The 19,365-nt window shown below is 40.3% G+C and overlaps 1 protein-coding gene across 1 annotated transcript; it reads left to right on the top strand.

Moving 5' to 3' along the window:
* Positions 1-311: 311 nt before the first annotated feature.
* Positions 312-18,823, top strand: LOC124093964 (uncharacterized protein DDB_G0271670-like). Its single transcript, XM_058579934.1, has 4 exons — positions 312-443; positions 15,387-15,422; positions 16,273-17,205; positions 18,726-18,823. Exons 1-4 carry the CDS (start codon positions 312-314, stop codon positions 18,783-18,785), a joined length of 1,161 nt encoding a protein of 386 aa, XP_058435917.1. The 3' UTR covers positions 18,786-18,823.
* The last annotated feature ends 542 nt before the right edge of the window (positions 18,824-19,365 follow it).

Here is a 19,365-nt window from a genome sequence, read left to right as displayed (position 1 = left end):
TAGAGGAAAACCATAGAGAGGGAGATCATAGAAGAAGCCTCCGGGGGAAAGATGGTCCTTCTCTCAGAAAGGAAAATCTGGAAGAGATTCATAGAGCTCTTCCACATGGCTTACAAGCCCAAATTCAACATGGCGACAATGGAGAATCTACGGAGGAATCGCAGACTAAGGGAGAGGAATCTGACAATGAAATGCAGGATTTACCAGGGAATTTCAACAAGCTATGCTGACCATGCAAATATGGCCTGACCATGCAAATATGGCCATTGTCTGTTAAAAGGACAAATTTTAACAGATGCTCTGAGCTAGCAATGACTTTCATTACTCCATTGCAGCGGGGAATTAGAAAAGCGCAAGAAGCTGAAGAAGATACTAACGAATTTCAGCTCTTCCCAGCTTTTGAGCAGATTAATGACCAAGACCAGCATGTTTGCATCCACACAGTAATTCTTTTTAAAACTATTAAAGAGTAAAAAAATGCCTGCAAGGTCTACGGTCCAAATTCACCATTCTTGCAGAGCTTGCTTGAGACTATATGCTCTCAAGCAATCCCGCAGAGTGACTAGATTTCCATCTCCAGGGCTTGCTTGAGTGGAGGGGATTTTCAACTTTGGAGGTCATTCTAGACAGATTTCTGTTCTGAGCAAGCAGAGAGTAATCAGAGGCAAAATCTTCAAACACCCATGGAGATGTTTTTAGGAATGGGTGAATTTATTGATTTGGAAAGGCAACTAAATTATGAAATTGTGGTGTATGATCAGATTACAGCCTGTGCAAAGCATGCCTGGAGGCAGATTGCCTCCAGGGACCAACCGAGCTTAGTTCTGACTAAAGCTAAACAAGGTGCCAATGAGCTTTATTCTGATTTCGTAGTGTGAATTTACCAAACTACAAACAGTTCCATTGGCAATCCGGGTGCTTGTGAGTTTATCATTAAGCAATTGGCATTTAAAAATGCAAATAAATATTGTCAGGATGTTGTAAGACCCCATAGAAAAAAGGGCACAGATTCAGAATTTATTCGCTTGTGTTCTGATATTGATCCAGCCCATTTACAAATAATTACACTCCCTACAGCTTTAAAACAAACTCTGCCGCCCCAAGAATTGATATGCAGTCACCACTGGAGGTGCTTTCATTGTGGAAGGAGCAGTCATTACTTGCAAAACTGTAATGCTCATAATTTAAAGCCCAGGGCTCCCTCTGCTGTTGGTAGTAGATATTACATGGTGGAAGACCACGAGGCAGACCAAGATGGCACTGATCAGTGCGCCTTCTAGCTGTCACTTCAGCCTGGTAAGAAGACAAAAAACTTGCGGTTGGCCCATTACCATTTTTTGGGGGGGCGGGGGGCGCTGAAAAAGCAGGGGAACTAGAAGGAAGGTCTTGCAATTTAATGTCACACCGCTGAACATGAGGAGCCAACATTTTTACCAAAGTGAATCTCACACACAGTTTCTTTATGACCCTCAATGACAATTGAATTAAATCCTGACATAGGGCCACAACAAATCCCTACTGGGATTTTCAGGCCACTCCCCAGAGAAAGTATAGGGTAAATTTTGGGATGTAACAATTTAAAAGGGGCCAAGAGGTAATACCTGGAGTAATAGATTCTTATTTTGAAGGAGAATTAAATGTTACTGTAAAGTCAAATTACACCCTTTGTCTTACTCCAAAAAATACATTTGCTCAATTAATTTTATTACCCTGTAATTCGGATGCACACCCACAAGTAAATTGAGTTTCCAAACCACCAGGCACTGAGTACTAGTCTCAATTAGTGAGGCAGGAGTGCCACCTACTGGAACTTAAAATTAATCATAAAAAATTTAAAGGCGTGGTGGACACAGGAGCTGACATATCTGTTCTGTCTAGTCGTTTCTGGCCTAAAATTCGCCCTTACTAATAGCACCAACTAACCAAGAGGGAATTGGACAAATCTCACAGTCTCCTCAAAGTGCAAATTATCTCCGTTGGGAGGATCCTGATAGGAACAGTGGAGTTTTTAAACCTTAAGTGTTAGAGTCCTTACCAGTAAAACTATGGGGAAGAGAGATATTAAGCAAAATAGGATTATTATTGGTAAGTCCACATTCTATGAGATCATTTTAGTAAATTAATCAAGAGCTTCTTCCTGGAGATAATGAGGGAACTTATCCAGGAGAGTATCTGCTTATAAACCAGTCTCCTTGACAGAGATTAGTAAATACTCCAAACCAAAATTTTTACTAGGGGCCCTGAGTGTCTCCCTGATACAAAAGACAGCAGAAAAGATCATCTGGCTCACAGAAGAGCCTACATGGATTTCTCAGTGGCCCATATCAGGGGAAATACTTAAGATAATTCATATGTTAGTTGAGGTACAATTTCAGGCTGGTTATATAGAATCAATGCTTAGTCTTGGAACAACCCCCCCCCCATTTTGTTATTAAGAAAAAGTCAGGTAATTGGAGGTTACTACAGGATTTAAGGGCAATAACCCATGCAATTCAGCCTATGGGATCATTGCAGCCCAGACTCCCTTCCCCACAGCAATTGCTCTAAACTATACCTTAATGGTAATAGATCTAAAAGATTGTTTTTTACTCAGTAGGGTTGCATCGTGGTGATTGTGAAAAATTTGCTTTCACTGTCCCAGCAATTAATTTTAAAGAACCTGTTAAAAGATATTGCTGGAAGGTCTTGCCTCAAGGGATTCGTAATAGTCCTACTTTATGTCAAAAATTTGTGGTTCAAGCGATAGCTCCTATAAGAGATAACTTTCTTGATACATATATTATTCATTGTATGGATGCTATACTATTGGCTCATGCTAATGCAGAAATACTTTCAGAAATTTTTACTCAGTTAGAGGCTTCACTTACAGCAATTGGTTTGTGCATTGCTCCTCAAAAGATACAAAAGATGCCTCCCTTTCAACATTTAGATCAGATAATTCAAGGACTTACAATCTATCCTCAAAATCTACAGATAAACGTTGAGGAATTACATACCCTTAATGACTTTCAAAAATTATTAGGAGATATTAATTGGCTGAGGCCATCCTTAAAACTGACTACTTCTGATTTAAGTCCTTTATTTCAGATATTACAAGGAGATCCTTCTCCAACCTCTCCATGTCAGCTGACAATAGAGGCTAGCACAGCTTTAAAAAAAGGTTGAAAATGCAATTAAAATGCACAGCTTACTAGAATTAATCCTAAAGAACAAGTATATTTATTAATATTTCCAACTGTGCATAGCCCAACGGGAGCCATATGGCAAAGATTGGGAGTTATTGATTGGATTCATTTAGCCCACTCTCCCCAAAAGACATTCATTCCTTTTCATGACTCTATTGCACAATTAGTAATTAAAGGTAGAACAAGAGTTTTACAATTAATTGGATCTTAACTTGATATTATAATTATTCCCTTTTCTGTTCATCAAAATTATTGGCTTGTTCAAGCTTCTAGTTTATGGCAAATAGCTTTTGCTGATTTTCCTGGTCAGATAGAAAGTCATTACCCTTGTGATAAAATTTTTCAATTTGCATCAATAACACCGCTTATTTTTCCAAAGATTGTACATGCCCAGCCCATAGATGGAGCTCTATCAGTGTTCACTGATGTTTCAAGCTCAGGTAAAGCAGGTTTTTATAGCCATGTTCACACAGAGGTAATACAAACCTCATATACTTCTGCCCAAAGAGCAGAGCTACAAGCTCTCATTTGTGCCTTAAATGAGAGCTATTAATGAGCCTATTAATATTTATTCTGACAGCATATATGCAGTTGGAGTTACCAAAAATATTGAAGCTTCAGTTATTGGGTATACCTCATCACAAGAGCTATTTAAACTATTTCATAATCTACAAAAGGCGGTGCAAATGCAAATATACCCATGTTTCATAGGACACATATGAGCTCACACTAATCTTCCAGGACCTTTAACTTCAGGTAATGACAAGAATGATAAATTAGTAGCTGTTTGTCTCCAAATGACTGTGCACAAGCTTCACATTCCTTGCATCATAAGAATGCTCCTAGCTTATGTAAAAAATTCAATATTATCAGACAACAAACTCGTCAAATTGTAAGTCACTGCCCTAAGTGTGTTATTCACACTCCATCTCTGCCTTCAGGGGTAAATCCCTGTGGATTTAAACCAATCAAATATGGCAAATGGATGTAACTCATATTCCTCAATTTGGTGAACAATGTTATGTACATGTGATAGTTGATACAAATTCAGATATTACAAGGAGATTTATTTTAGCCACAGCACATACAAAAGAAAACACTCAACATGTGACTTCTCATTGCCCAGCAGTTTTGCTCTGTTAGGATGCTCTATACAGATTAAAACAGATAATGCACCAGCTTATGTAAGCTCTTCTTTTCAACAATGTTGCCAAGAGTTTCAAATTGACCATAAAACAGGAATTCCGAGTAACTCCCAAGGTCAAGCCATTGTGGAACAAGCTCATTTATCTATTAAGATGCAATTATAAAAATTCAAAGGGGGGAATAGGTTTATGACTCCCCAAAATAGCCTCATCCATGCCTTGTGTGTTTTAAATTTTTTAAATTGTGACACAGAAGTTCAGACTGCAGCTGAGAGACATATGTCTTCCACAACAACAGGCACTTTAGGCAGAGTTTTGTGGAAACTCTTAAAGACTGGTCAATGGAAAGGCCCAGATACAGTGATTATGTGGGGCAGAGGTCATGCTTGTATTTTTCCAGAAGGTGCTTTTCATCCTATCTGGTTGCCTGAACATGCAATCACACATGGAAGAGATAGAACTGAGATTCAAGCGACTGATTATCAACCTGGAGAAGCCTCCACTCAAAAGGAAGAGATATCAAAGAAGAATAAAGAGGAACCAACATGACCCAGCTGAAAAGCTGATCTCATGGGAAGGGGTGAAGGAGCTGACAACACATGCTTCGCAAATAATTTGAATCCTAGGAAGGAATAAGCCTCCATTGATGATGGTAACTACAGTGATTGCCCTGCTGGGCTGTCAGGTAAAAGGGAGTGGAGCAGACACTTACTGGATGTATGTCCCAGATCCACCCTGGTATATCCAGCTGTGTGGACTGGAGAATCTATTCCATTGTTTAATAATGACTCATTCATGATGGGAGGATTTACAGATACTCGTATTACTCCCAATCATGTGACCTGATTTAATAATTCTGGCTACAGTGCCCAATTACCTTTGTGTTGGTCCCACGATAAACATGCTGGCTGTCTGAGAGTATCATATGAGGAAAAGATAGTGGGTGGGAGACCTAGACTGACTAATCATACTATTTATGGAGACTTAAAACCTTATACAAGATCAGTGATTAAAATGGGACTTTCCCATAACAAATCAGTCATCTCTGCAAAACCTCCACAAATACCTCACAGTCCATATAGTTCTACAATTGAGATTGGCACCTTTCATACATGGATAGATTGTATAAATACTTTTCAAGTACAACATAAGTTATCTACAGGTAGTGGCTATATTTTAGACTCATCTCCAAAAATTGATAAGAGACAATTATGAAAAAATTCTGCTATGACACGTACAGGATTTGTTAGTAATATTTTGACTTACCGTGCGGGGCGTGGTATTCAAAAAGATGTCTGGCACTTAATTGCTACCTCACAATTCTTACATTTTACAGACAAGCCTTTAGCAAAATTTGTTGGCAAGAGCTGTAAGGAGGGATCTTGCTATGGCTTACAAGCCTGTGTCCAATCTCCATATGTTTTAATCATTGGAAATGTAAAAGTTAAATGAATAGATAACAGATATGTTGTAACATGTAACAAATGTAACCTAACCAATTATATTACTAGATGTAATAGAGGAAAAGGAGTGCTGGTACTTCATCAGCCCTCTTTTGTTTTAATGCCTGCTAATATTTCAGAGCCATGGTACACTGATGGTGGTTTTCAAGTCTTACAGCAAATCCATATCCAGCTAGTGAGACCTAGACATGCCTTTGGAATTATAATTGTGGGAGTTTGGGCCTTGGTTTTGTTCATTGTATCCACAGTCACAGCCTCAATAACTTTATCTCAAAATATTCAACATGCAAAATTTCTTAATAATTTAGCCCAAAATACTTCCAAGGCTCTGCACAATCAAGTAAATATTGATGAAAGGATTGAGACTAAGGTAAACACCTTAGAGGCAACTGTTATAAATATAGGTAATGAACTTTCACCTTTAAAGTTTAAAGAAAGGCTTAAATGCAATGCAAGGTATAAATATGTGTGTGTTACAGCTGCCAAATACAATGCTTCTCACTGGCATTGAGAGAAGGTTAAGAACCATTTGTTGGGTATTTTACAAAAGATTAATAATAGCTTGGATCATTTGGAACTCCATCATCATATCAAAGATATTCAAAATAATAGAGCTGCTTCTTCTTTGGCTAATCAAATATTGAAGGAATTAAATGGATTTAACCCTGGAAATATTCATAAACACTCGGCCTGGTACATTATTGGATTGTTCTCTTTGCTGTTAATTCTTTTTTGTGTTGTAATTATAGGATGGCGTGTCTATAGAGCCAGAGTGCAGAGACTCGAGAGGGTAAATCATCACCTGCTTTTTAAAAGAAAAAAGGGGCAATATGTGTGAGGCCATCTTCACACGTGATTTGAGTTACCTCCCTGGCTGGGTGAGAGGTGCTTAGAAACAGCTGTGTTAGAGCCTTCCCCACCCTTTTCCAGGTCCCAGGGCTTGTCTGTGCAGAGGCATGCCTGGCCACTGCCAAAACACCCAATTGTCACCCCTGACCTTGGGATGCTGCCCCCTTAACCTTCATTGGATGGGATTTGGCCCAGAAGTTTTTGTTTCCCAATAAAAGTCCACTCCGTGGCATGTTCTCTCTCTCTCTCTCTCTCTCTCTCTCTCTCTCTCTCTCTCTCTCTCTCTCTCTAGCTAGTCTCTTCTGTAAACCTCACCACAGAATTAGGTGGCTGGAGGTAGGAACTAGGAGAAGCCATCCCAGAGCTGGTATTAAAGGTAATGAGAGTCTTGTCTCTTTATTTAAAATTCCCTAGAAATTACTTGAAGCCAACCTGCTTTCATGAAGCCAGCGGTGGTCTCGTGGCAGACCTATTAACAGGTAAAGCCTGTTTAGCCTCAGTACACCTTCTCTACCATTTCCGCAGGAATGTCTCATTACCATCATTTTGTTGTCAGGAAATACTGAAGGTCAGTTCCCCTAATAACATAGGCAAACCTTACCAAATTTTGATTCTGGATTCTATTAGCAGGAATGGCAGGGAATGGCTTCAGTGACAAAAGGAATAATTTGCTGTAGCCCCAGGGACAGATAAATGCTGAGAGGTGGTAGATTATTTATATGTGTTCTAATTGTGCCTTCTCAGTGCTAATAGAAGTCATTCAAAGTTTCCTTACTCCCCAATGTTTCTCTCTCCAATTATATCACTATTTCTTAAAGTATGTGACTGTAACCCATTTCTCTTGGCTTCTTCATTTAGCTGAGGCTTGTAGCAGATAATTATATGCCACAGATAATCAATGAGTTCCTTGTGAGCCATCACCTTGTTTCCTCTACACTCTCCTATAGTTTAACCACATGGGTCTAGGTCACTAAGCATCTATGTCTTGATTCAACATCTTGCTTAGGTGTCAGACTTGGATTCATAGGCAACAAGTTATAACTGTGTCCTTGGATAACAGGAGATTTTCATGTGGAGACAGCGGTAACCAGGGAGATTGCTATTGAGAGGTAAGTTCTTAAAAATCAATTTCTTTCAATGCCAAGGTCAGAGTGGTGCACAATGAAGAGGATCTTCCACCATGTATCTCATTTACTTTTACACTGTAGCCACACAGTGGTGGAGGACCCAAGCCAGATGTCTTAACAAGGCCCTCAAAGACCCCCTCCTTGAGGACGCCCACCCTGACCCCCTGTTGAGGTGGAGATGAGAATGAAGATGAAGATGAAGTTGATGAATCACAGCAGGGACCACCACAAGGAGGTAATCAGCACCCTCCTAAACCTCCTCCTCCTGGACACCAGATGAGTTTTCAAAGAGTCCAGTAGCAACAACAATGGCAACACAATCGTCCTCATCCTGGAAACCAACAAGGACCAACCCAGTCAGAAGGTAATTGGGAGCTTCCTGACACTTATCATCCTGAAAAGCCCTGGACATCACCTTCACTTTCCCAAGTGGATAAAGTATAAACTCTTCCCCAGCTCAATCTACCCCAGGTCTAGTATTCAGGGGCAGCTGTGACTTAAGCTCACTCTCCAGCAAAGGCCGTAACTCTTGTGCTTCTTATAATTCAGGGTGCTAACAAATCATCCGTGAACATGTTGAAAGGACATGGTCATGGAACCCATTTCTAGATATGTATAAATATTCTTGCATAGTATAGGATGACCCTTTAAGTTCTCCAAGGTAATTCTGATTGGAGTCACACTGCACCAAACATCTTTTCTCCCAATATTAACTGAAAGTAACTGCTTTGTGAAGACCAGCAGTGTTTTCTTTTGGTCCTTGTCTCCTAGCTCAGACTCAAATAATTTCACATTTACTGTACATGTCACCAGGACTAGTCAGTTTTATCTCTCATTGGGCCTCTCAATCCAGAATCCCTGCTACATGAATCCAAGTCTGTGCTACCAAATATAAGTTTGATTTTTCTATGCAGTTTTGTAAATCGATCCATGTTGTTCTGGAAAATTCAACAGAATAGAGAGGTATGTAACTAAATCAGGAAAGCCTTATCCTATGTCCTCACGTCTCCCAACATTAGTCTGGATTATTAAATTTTTATGTGTTCTCTTGGAAACACTGAGACACATATAATCACATGCCTCCATTTTGCTCTATGTTGCTCACATCAAGTGCCATATGTTACAATACATTCAGAGCTTTTCAAATTCTACCATAGTCCTTCCTTCATTCCATCCCGTTGTTCTTTATTCTTCTTTCTAAATGAAAATCCTTCTTTTTTTTTTGTAGATCTATGCCTTATTTTGTAAAGATTCAAGGATGACATTCTCCTACAAAATTTCTTATCATTATAAAAACAGGTCATATGTGAGATAATAATAAGTTCTGATTTAAGTTTATTTTAAAATTAGTCTTTAAATAAACAGATTCACAGAATATTTAAGAGTATGATCTATGTTTCTTTTATGAGGAACTCAGTAATTTCTATAGCTCTATATATGAAACAGAAATAATAATTGAAAGATAATTCAATGTTTTAAACATTTAATGATTATAATTTGTTTTGTAACCCATTATTAAGATGTTTTTACATTTAATTGAAGACATTTAATTCAATTGGAGCAATGTATGTGGTTAATTTTATGTATCCTGTTTCTGATGTGCATTTTGAGTTCAGAATTGAGAAGCACTTGGAATGCTTAAAAATTTTCTTTTACACTGCCTCAGTTCCTCAAATATGACTGCTCCTGATTTTTTCTTTTTGTCATGTGTTATTCTTCCTTGCCTACTGTCCCATGAAATAAAAGCCTTTGGAAAAGAGTATTATCATTGCTCATTAACACTATAGAATGCATGAATTTATTAGACAGTATTTCTTTGGTTAAAAAAACGACAATTAACATGGAAGTTTGATGTACATGGGGTAGTGATAAGAATTGGAAAATATACAGGGAAGAACAAAAAAGTAAAAAAGTGTAAAATATATAATAAACTTAGAATCCGTTAGGTTTTGTTTAGAAATAATCCCTTCTCAGGAGTATTGTGGACAAGGGCATTATTTTTTTTTTAATTTTTATTGTTGGTTGTTGAAAACATTACACAGTTCTTGACATATCATATTTCACACTTTGATTCAAGTGGGTTATGAACTCCCATTTTTACCCCGTATACAGATTGCAGAATCACATCAGTTACAATAGTCCTTCCTTCATTCCATCCTGTTGTTCATTATTCTTCTTTCTAAATGAAAATCCTTCTTATTTTTGAATTTTCATCGCTTGCTTTCTAAAATTCCTCTGTATCCATTCCTTCTGCCTACTTATCTATTAATTTGAAATGACATGAAGTATTCCATGAAGTTCCTAACCCTAATTTCTCTAATTAAGCCCTGGTAATATGCTTATTGAATACTAGTATTATGGTTCAATGTTGCAGTCATCCTCTTTGTAAATATAATCATGACTATTTTCAAGAGTATCCCCAGAATTAGTAATGTAGAAATAAAATTATTATTTTTATTGATGCATCATAATTATACATGGTATTAGAATGTGTTGTTAAAAATCATACATCCACACATAAAACTTGTTGTGTTTCAATCTCCATACTTCCCCTTCTAAAAATAATCTTTTATTCCTCAGGTTATAAGCAACAATGTAGAGCAGGTTCCAGGCTAGTTGCCTAACCAGAGTGAAGGAAAAAGAAATCAAAAAGGGAAGGGTAAGAAAATGAAGCAGAGGAGGTGGGCTCTCCCCTGCAGGGCTTCAGTTGATGCCAGACAGGGATTAGAATACCCCCTGCATGTCACATCTTCCCTATAACCTTCCCCTTTTGTTTGTTTCAGAGAGAGAATAGAAAGACAATGTCCTTCGGTAATAATTATAGACCAATAAAATAATCAGCATGCATTTTCTGATTGCTGTCTCTTTCTGGGGATTGTGAGGGTCATAGACACAGTGTAAGAACATCCTGGACCCCTCTCATGGATACTTCCAGAAAGCTTCCTTTCCTCTTCATCCACAAGTCAGGTGTAATTATTGCAGGGTTTCGTGCATCACTTACTTTTCATAAGACAAGTGCAAGCTTTAAAAGTCTTGGAGAATATATGTACTAAGATGCTTGTAAATTTTCAAGAAAGAAGGGATATAGAATATCAGTGAGGAATTTGCACAGGCTGAGAGGGTCTACACATTTCCAAAATCATTGTTCCCATTTTCCAATTGTGGGGATGTAAATTCAGACACCATTTCCCTAGAACCCAACTTTTCTCTCCTCAGATTTATCATTGCTTAAATCTGTCCCTCTCGAGATTCCCATGTTTCTTCATCCAAACCTGTGTGAATCTGGTACATAGGCAGTAGGGTGGATTTGTAAAGACATGAAACCTGGAGACCTTCATACATAACTTTTAGTTTTTTTGTTTCTTTGTTTGTTTGTTTGTTTTGGTTTTTTTTTTTGTTTGTTTTTTTGTTTTTGCAGTCTCTAGACCTTTGAGGCTTATAGAATAGAGCTGTAGCTGATAATAGTGCACCATGATGTATCAGGCACATGAGGATTTTCTACAATTTCTAGGGCCAATGCCAATACCAATATCAATACCAATCATATGAATTTATAAGACTCAACAATTTGAAAAGAAAAATCTTATTTTCCAAGAGATTATAACATATTGAAATTCTAAGTATATCATAAAATTATTCATTTGTTCTTTTATATAATTTTGATTTATGATTTAATTATCTATTTATTATTTAATGTAGGATATTGCTATACTGGTGAGGCTGACCTTGAGCTCACACTCCTCCTAATTTATATTCCCAAATCCTGAGATTAGAAATGTGGGAACCAAGCCCTGTCAATCCTAATTAATTTTACTCCTTTCTTTTTTTTTAATAAAGAGAAAATAACTTAAATGCCGACCTGAGTCTCCACACTTGAGTGAAAATAATTTAATGTTATTAATTAGACCCAGCACATGTTTATTTTGGGCAGACAACACAAACAAAGATGGGTGATTCAGATGTAGAAATCTAGATTTCTGTGTTGGCATATTTCATTTGTTCATATTTTTGATTTTGTCTTTTGTGTACTGGGCATTGACAGAACACAACAGATACTAGTATGGCAATATGTAAATCAATGGATGTGTAACTGATGTGATTCTGCAGTCTGTATATGGGCTAAAAATGGGAGTTCATAACCCACTTGAATCAAAGTGTGAAATATGATATATCAAGAACTATGTAATGTTTTGAGCAACCAACAATAAAAAATTAAAAAAAAAAAGAAAACAGATCCATTGTACTAGTGAATTCAACTCCAGCTCATTTTTTGTGTTTTCAGACAGCATCTTGCTAAGCTTCCCAGTGTGTTTTCCAACCTATGATCCTCTTCTGTGCATCCAGATTAACTGGGATTATTCTACATCAAGACAGAGTACACATTTCAGACAAGACCCTTGCTGGAGGGTGTCTACTCACCTAGGGCTCCCAAAACTTCCTGCTGTGGCCTTGCTCAAGGCTTCAACCACACCCTTCTTAACTGACAGATGCTCTATCAGTGCTCTATTGCCTCAGTGTGGTTGTGTCTGGTGCGTTCAAAAGTGATATTTTTCTTTCAGGATGCACTAGCCGCTTTCATGCATTGCTGATATAGGAAAAGGGCAGGAAGAGACCCAGAATGAGTGATATTTGGAAGAATCACCTACTCTCTGACAGGACCCACTAAGCCAAGGACAAGGATGACTGCAGCAGACTGCAACATCCATAGTTGTTCACATGGAGTGGGAGGAACCTCAGACCGGCTCTCCCCTTTGCTCCCTCTCTCTGTAGCTCCTTTCCCATCTGAAGATCAACAGTATGTCATCTGGTGAGGACCACTCAACACCTGGTTCTCTTCTCATATTGTGTCTGCAGAAATTAGGCTGTCATGGCAGTAAATAGAAGAATGTGCCAGGCCAAAGCAGCTCTGCTGTGTCTCCCAAAAACCCATTAGCCGAGGGACAATGTCTCTTTTTTAACATGGTCTGCAAAGGATTACCAACTTGTAATATGCACCCCATCACCCCATATGGAATATATCCAAATATATATGTATATCCACCAGCCTGGTCACCTTGAAGGGTTACTCATATCTGCAGCCAACCCCATTATTTAGGAAGCCTTCCTTTAGTATGCTCTGGAAAAAAGGGCAAAAAGGACACTCACATACACAACAAGGGATCCAGTTGCACCCGGTTGATAAGAGACCCCTTTACCATTTCCAATCCCATACCTCTCCCTGCCATACCTCCAAACATGCCCATCAACTTATCACCAGTCCTGCATAACTGAACACTTGCACACACCTGGAGAAGGTCTGAAAAGATGTGATGCAGCTGGTAGTACAGAAGGGTTTAGATTGTCCCTGATAAGGGTGAGCAGGTAACTACTAGAGAGCACAATGAATAGCAGATGGTACAGCAAGTCATGCAGGGACCTGACAGAAACACAGTACCCTGCTCCAGAATTCTGGAATAAAAAATGAAACACAGCTAGTGAAGAATGGAATAAAAGTTGATGTATAAGATTAAATAAAGGAATTCTCCCAAAATGAAGGAGGGAGGAAACATAAAATGATAAATAAATGCAGGGAGGTTGAGTTCAGAACACAATAAATCACCTATTTTTGTGAGAGTAGGGATGATGACCACTCAGATTATTGTAAAGAATGTTCCTCATTGTGAATACTAATCCCAGACAACCAGATAGAATATGACTGTAACACAGAATGTGAATGCAATGAAATTGAGATTTCAAAGATGCTATGAGCCTGCATTAATGAAATGCATAATTATGCCCAACCCATTTTCACTGGAAGTGATAAAGAACACTATGGAATATGGCAATGCTTTGAACAAGTTTGAGATTGTGGAATAGCACTGCTCATCTTGGAAATGTATATCTGTGTTTCACTGCTAGGGAAATTTCACAGGGTATCATCTGACAACTTTGCTTTAAATCCACCCAAACATATTAGTGAAAACAGAACTTTTTATTCCCATGTGTGTTAGTACAACATCAAGATTTCCCTTATAAAAGCCAGTCGTATGATTTCTGGGCAATTTTTCAGGTTCTAACAGGCTAAGGGTCAATGTTTTGTTACCACATATTCATGTGTGGCTCCTGACTGATCAGAGATCTGAGGAGAAATACCAGTAACTCATCACACCTTCACAATATTCAATACATATAGGGACTCATACATCTTCATTGACTGAGTTTGGGTTTTAAAAACACATGCACCAACCAAATCACATTGCAAATAAGGTCACTGTTGACACAAAAAAACATGTGTGCAGTACAACTTCCCACAAACACATTCACAGTAGAAGGACAGATTCATAGTCTCATTAAACAGACAAATTCACGTAATTATGGAACTTCTGTTCTAATATTGGTGCTGATTGTGAGGACAGTTTGGCTTCAACACTGTTGCTCAACTCACATGCTGTGCCTCCTAGAAAGGACATACTGACAACTGCCTGTCCACCTCATCCTGCTGGGCTGAGGTCCCAAAGAGAAAGCAAGGATGCAAGACATCCTTGTGTGTCAGCTATGAGGTCACCAGCATGGAGCTCAAAGGCACCACTGTTCTACTCCTCCATATAAAGGGAGTTGCCTGGCTTCCCCCAGCACAGATTTGGGAGCAACTGCACAACCTCCTCCAAGATGCTGGTGGTCCTGCTCACAGTGGCCTTGCTGGCCCTGAGCCCAGCTCAGAGCTCAAATGAAGGTAAAAGCAAATGGGGATTGTAGGAACTTCTGTGGTTTAGAAAGCCACACTACAGAGAGGGAAGGGGAGGGAGGGAAGATTATGAGGACAGGACTACAGAGTTTTTATGAAAACTGTAATACCACACATGGCTCTGTTTCATGCCAGGGCTTTAGACTTTTAGGTAAAGTTGGAACATCCCTCTCAATTTTCAAGCAAAAGCATGGAGATGTAAGTTTTGCATTTGAAGAAAGATTGTTCCCTGTTGTCAGAGATGCAAGGAAGGGGAGAGACTGACACAGGGAAGCCTGCTGTGGAGACATTATTGTATTCCAAGCAGAGAGGCTGCAGGCTTCCTGGCTATACAGCAGATGCAGGACATAGGAAGGAGAAATCCCAACATCAGAGCTATGTCAGAGACAGAGATCCAGAGACTACACTGGACTCTGTCTATAGAGAGGGAGATAAATATCAGGGCCCAGTTTCTCATTTATCTCTGACTTACAGTCAGTATTTCAATGAGCTGTGTGCATGAGGTGGGCCTAAAAGTTCATGGAAGATTTCCATACTCAAAAAATGAAGTGAAGAAGCACTAAGGTTTTAAAAGAGGTGGAAAAAAAAACACAAAATACCCACTTGTGATATTGAAATACCCAGAACTCTTATCATATATTAACCATAATGTTCTACAGATGCTAGTTAAGACCTAAATGGTTTCCATATTTTCATGAATGTGGCAAGGCTAAGCACGGGCACCACCAGGCTTTCTCTCACATCTTCCTCTGCTTTCCTCAGCATCAGAGAGCATGGCTGAGTTCACGTAGAGGGGATCCAGGTTGTGGTTGGAAGTCACCTTTCCCAGTAGAACCTGGGTGACCCCTGAGATTGGTGACTAACTTTTCACTTCATCTGTTCTTATTTCCTAGAGGTCAGCAATGAAGGCCCTTCCACTCTATCGACAGGTAAGGCCAGTTCATCCTCAGTTGATCTTCTCCTTTTCCTCAGGAAAGTTCATTTCTACAACCTCTCCTTACCATCATTTTTATTTTCAGCAACTAATGGCTGTCATTTCCCTCAATAATATAAAAAAGCCTTTCCAAAGATTTATTCTGGGGAAAATGACCAGAACTACTAGCTTGATAACAAAAGGCAGAGTTAAGGTGTTGCCCAGAGAGAAAGAACTTCTGAGAGGTGACAGAAAAATGCAAATGAGCTAATCTGCATCCTCAGTGGTCATTCAGTGCTTCCTAAATCCCCTGGATGATAGAGCTCTGGAACGAAATGCACAGAATTATGTGTCTGTGTACCTTGTGATACTGTTCATCAGTACTTCTAGCAGATCAATACATGCTGCACGGTCTAAGCCAATTCCCTGTGGCCCATCACCTTGGGTTTCCTTCACTCTATTACATCTTATCAAGGTTAGTGTAGGTCACTAAACGACTACATGTCTTGATTCAACATGTGGCTTACATGTCTGACATGAATTCATAGACAACAAGTTATCACTGCATGCAGTGATAGCTGGTAGCATTCAGATATACAATCCCTTTGCTTTGCTTGGCAACTGGAAGGTATCAAAGATTTCCCTTAATGCAAATTCAGAGGAGAAAAACTTTCAAATCTGGGTAAGAAACAGTCCACGTGATGAGTATATCAGTTAAGAGATTCCCCGAGGGGAGTAAATGGAAATGGAGTTTAGAGTTGAGAGGCAAGTTCTAGAATAAAGAGTCTGTGTACCAAGTCCAGAGAGGTGCCCGCTGAGGTTCTTCTACCAGCCATCACATCTACTCTTGTTCTGTACTCACACAGAGGTTGAGGACCCCAGCCAGAGCTCCGAACAAGTCCCTCACAGACCACCTCCTGGAGGACGCCCACCCAGACCCCCTGCTGATGGTGGAGATGACAATGAAGATGAAGATGAAGGTGATGACTCAGAGCAGGGACCACCAGAAGGAGGCAATCAGCAGCAGCCAGGTCGTCCCCCACGTCCTGGACAACAGCAGGGACCCCCACAGCAAGGAGGCCAGCAGCAGCAAGGTCGCCCTCCTCATCCTGGACAGCAGCAGGGACCCCCACAGCAAGGAGGCCAGCAGCAGCAGCAGCAGCAGCAAGGTCGCCCTCCTCGTCCCGGACAGCAACAGGGACCCCCACAGCAAGGAGGCCAGCAGCAGCAGCAGCAGCAAGGTCGCCCTCCTCGTCCCGGACAGCAACAGGGACCCCCACAGCAAGGAGGCCAGCAGCAGCAGCAGCAGCAAGGTCGCCCTCCTCATCCTGGACAGCAGCAGGGACCCCCACAGCAAGGAGGCCAGCAGCAGCAGCAGCAGCAAGGTCGCCCTCCTCGTCCTGGACAGCAGCAGGGACCCCCACAGCAAGGAGGCCAGCAGCAGCAGCAGCAGCAAGGTCGCCCTCCTCGTCCTGGACAGCAGCAGGGACCCCCACAGCAAGGAGGCCAGCAGCAGCAGCAGCAGCAGCAAGGTCGTCCTCCTCGTCCTGGACAGCAGCAGGGACCCCCACAGCAAGGAGGCCAGCAGCAGCAGCAGCAGCAGCAAGGTCGCCCTCCTCGTCCCGGACAGCAACAGGGACCCCCACAGCAAGGAGGCCAGCAGCAGCAGCAGCAGCAAGGTCGCCCTCCTCGTCCTGGACAGCAACAGGGACCCCCACAGCAAGGAGGCCAGCAGCAGCAGCAGCAGCAAGGCCGCCCTCCTCGCCCTGGACAGCAGCAGGGACCCCCCCAATCAGAAGGTAATTGGGAGCTTCTGCCTCATATCATCCTGCCAATCCCTGGGCATCACCTTCACTCTCCCAAGTGGATAGAGTAGAAAGTCCTCCCCAGCTCAGTCTACCCAGTATACCCTAGAATTCTGGGTCCACTGTGATTTAAGCTCACTCTCTAACAAAGGCCCTAATTGTGCTTCTCAGAATTGAAGGTGCTAACAAATCATCTGGAAACATGTTGAAAGTACAGGGTCATGGAACCCATTTCTAAATGGGTGTAATCAGGCATTCTTGGGCAGTGTAGGATGACCATTTAAGTTCTTGAAGGTAACTCTGATCATCTGTCATCCTGTACCAAATGTTCTTTCTGTCAATGTTTACTAAGCATGGCTGCTTTTGGGGGGCAGGGCATTGAACTCCCTTTGTTCTGTGTCTCCTTGCTCAGACTCAGATGATTGCCCATTTCCTGTTTCCTTGTGATCATGAAAAGACAGTTCTATCAACCACTGAGCCTCTCAGTCTAGAATCCCTGCCATGTGAATTCACCTCTGTGCTCCTAATTGGACACTCGATTTTTATTTGCTTTATGACAAATTAATCTACACCTGACTGGAAAGTCCAACTGAATAAAAAGATGTTCAACTAAATCATGAATGCACTTATCCTACCTCCTCCTAACCTCCACCATAAATCTGGATCATTAATTTTTTTGTATATCCTCTTGGAAACATTCATACACATATAAGCACCTCTCTCTATTTTACTCTACAAATGAGTATCATAAATTCTACTCAGATCTCATTGTTTCTCCTTTCAAGTACCATATTTTATAACAATTTCAGAGCAGTTCACAAGATATACATATCATTTCACCATCATCCTTCCCTCCTCCTTTTTTCTTCCTTTTATTATTTTTTCTTCTTTCTAAATAAATTTCTACCTTAATTTTTGAATTTATCCATTTCTTCTTCTCAAAATACCTCCTCCTTCTCCATCTTTTTGCCTCCTTCTTTATTATTTTGCAATTTTTAGTAATTCATGGAGTTACTGATTCAAACCTTCTCTAATCAAGCCATGTGTAATACCCCTACTATAGTTGGACTTTGCAGATATCCCCTTTGTACATCTGATCATGACTATTTTCAATACCATCCACAAAATTAGTAACCCCAAAATATTCTTCTTATATTTTTATTGATCCATTATAATTACCCCTGATATGGGGTATGTTAACTATTTTATGGATACATTATAATGACACATGATATTGGGATGTGTTAAAACCACATATTCACACAGTGAAAAATGTAACTTGTTGAGTTTCAATCCTCATACCTCTCCTTCCAGTAGTTATCTTTATTTCCTCATATTGTAAGTGTGAATGTAGAGCACGCTCAGTGCAAGCTGTCTAACCAGGGTGGAAGGAGAAGCAGGAGAAGAGCACGTGGGCTCTTCCCTGCAGGGCTTCGGTGATGCCAGTCAGATTTTAGAAACCTCCTGCATGTCACATCTTCCCTACAAACTCCCCCCCCCTTTTTTTGTTTCAGAAAGTGAATAAGAAGACCATGTCCTTCGGAAAATTCTGCCATGGAACAATATGGTCATAGTCATGTCCTCTATAGACTAATAAAATAATCAGCATGCATTTTCTGATTGCTGTCTCTCTTTCTGGCGTGGGAGAGTGTGGAATCTGAAGGTCATGGACACAGTGTAAGAATATCCTGCACCTCCCTCATGGATGCCTCCAGAAAGCTTCCCTCCTTCTTCATCCACAAGTCAGGTGTAATCACTGCCATGTTTCCAGCATCCCTTACATCCCAAGTGCAAGCTTTAAAACTATTTGAGAATATATGTACTAAATGCTTGTAAATGTTCAGGAAAGAAAGAATATAGAATATCAGTGAGGAATTAGCAAAGGCTGAGAGGTTCTACACATTTTGAAAATCTTTGACCCCTTTTTCCAAGAATGAGAATGGAGGTTCAGGCACCTTTCCCCTAGAACCCATCATTTCTCTCCTGAGTTCATCATTGCCTAATTCTGTCCCTCTCTAGATTCCCACCTTTCTTTGGAACCTGTGGGAATTTGGTCAATAGACAGTAAGGTGCATTTTCTGAGACATGAAACTTGGCGAACTTCAGACATGACTTCTGGTTTTCCTCAGTCTCTGGATCGTCATCAGGCTTATA

The sequence above is a fragment of the Marmota monax genome, unplaced genomic scaffold (genome assembly GCF_021218885.2).
Source record: "Marmota monax isolate L192 unplaced genomic scaffold, Marmota_monax_Labrador192_F-V1.1 WCK01_AAM20220418_F8-fsc00314, whole genome shotgun sequence".
Lineage (NCBI taxonomy): Eukaryota > Metazoa > Chordata > Mammalia > Rodentia > Sciuridae > Marmota > Marmota monax.
This window is presented reverse-complemented; position numbering and strand designations above follow the sequence as displayed.

Excerpts from the sequence above, each read along its gene's own strand:
- LOC124093964 (XM_058579934.1), top strand. The coding sequence starts at position 312 with ATGACTTTCATTACTCCATTGCAGCGGGGAATTAGAAAAGCGCAAGAA. Across the intron at positions 444-15,386 it reads AGCATGTTTGCATCCACACA|AGGTCAGCAATGAAGGCCCT; the intron begins GTAATTCTTTTT and ends CTTATTTCCTAG. Across the intron at positions 17,206-18,725 it reads GGGACCCCCCCAATCAGAAG|AAAGTGAATAAGAAGACCAT; the intron begins GTAATTGGGAGC and ends TTTTTGTTTCAG.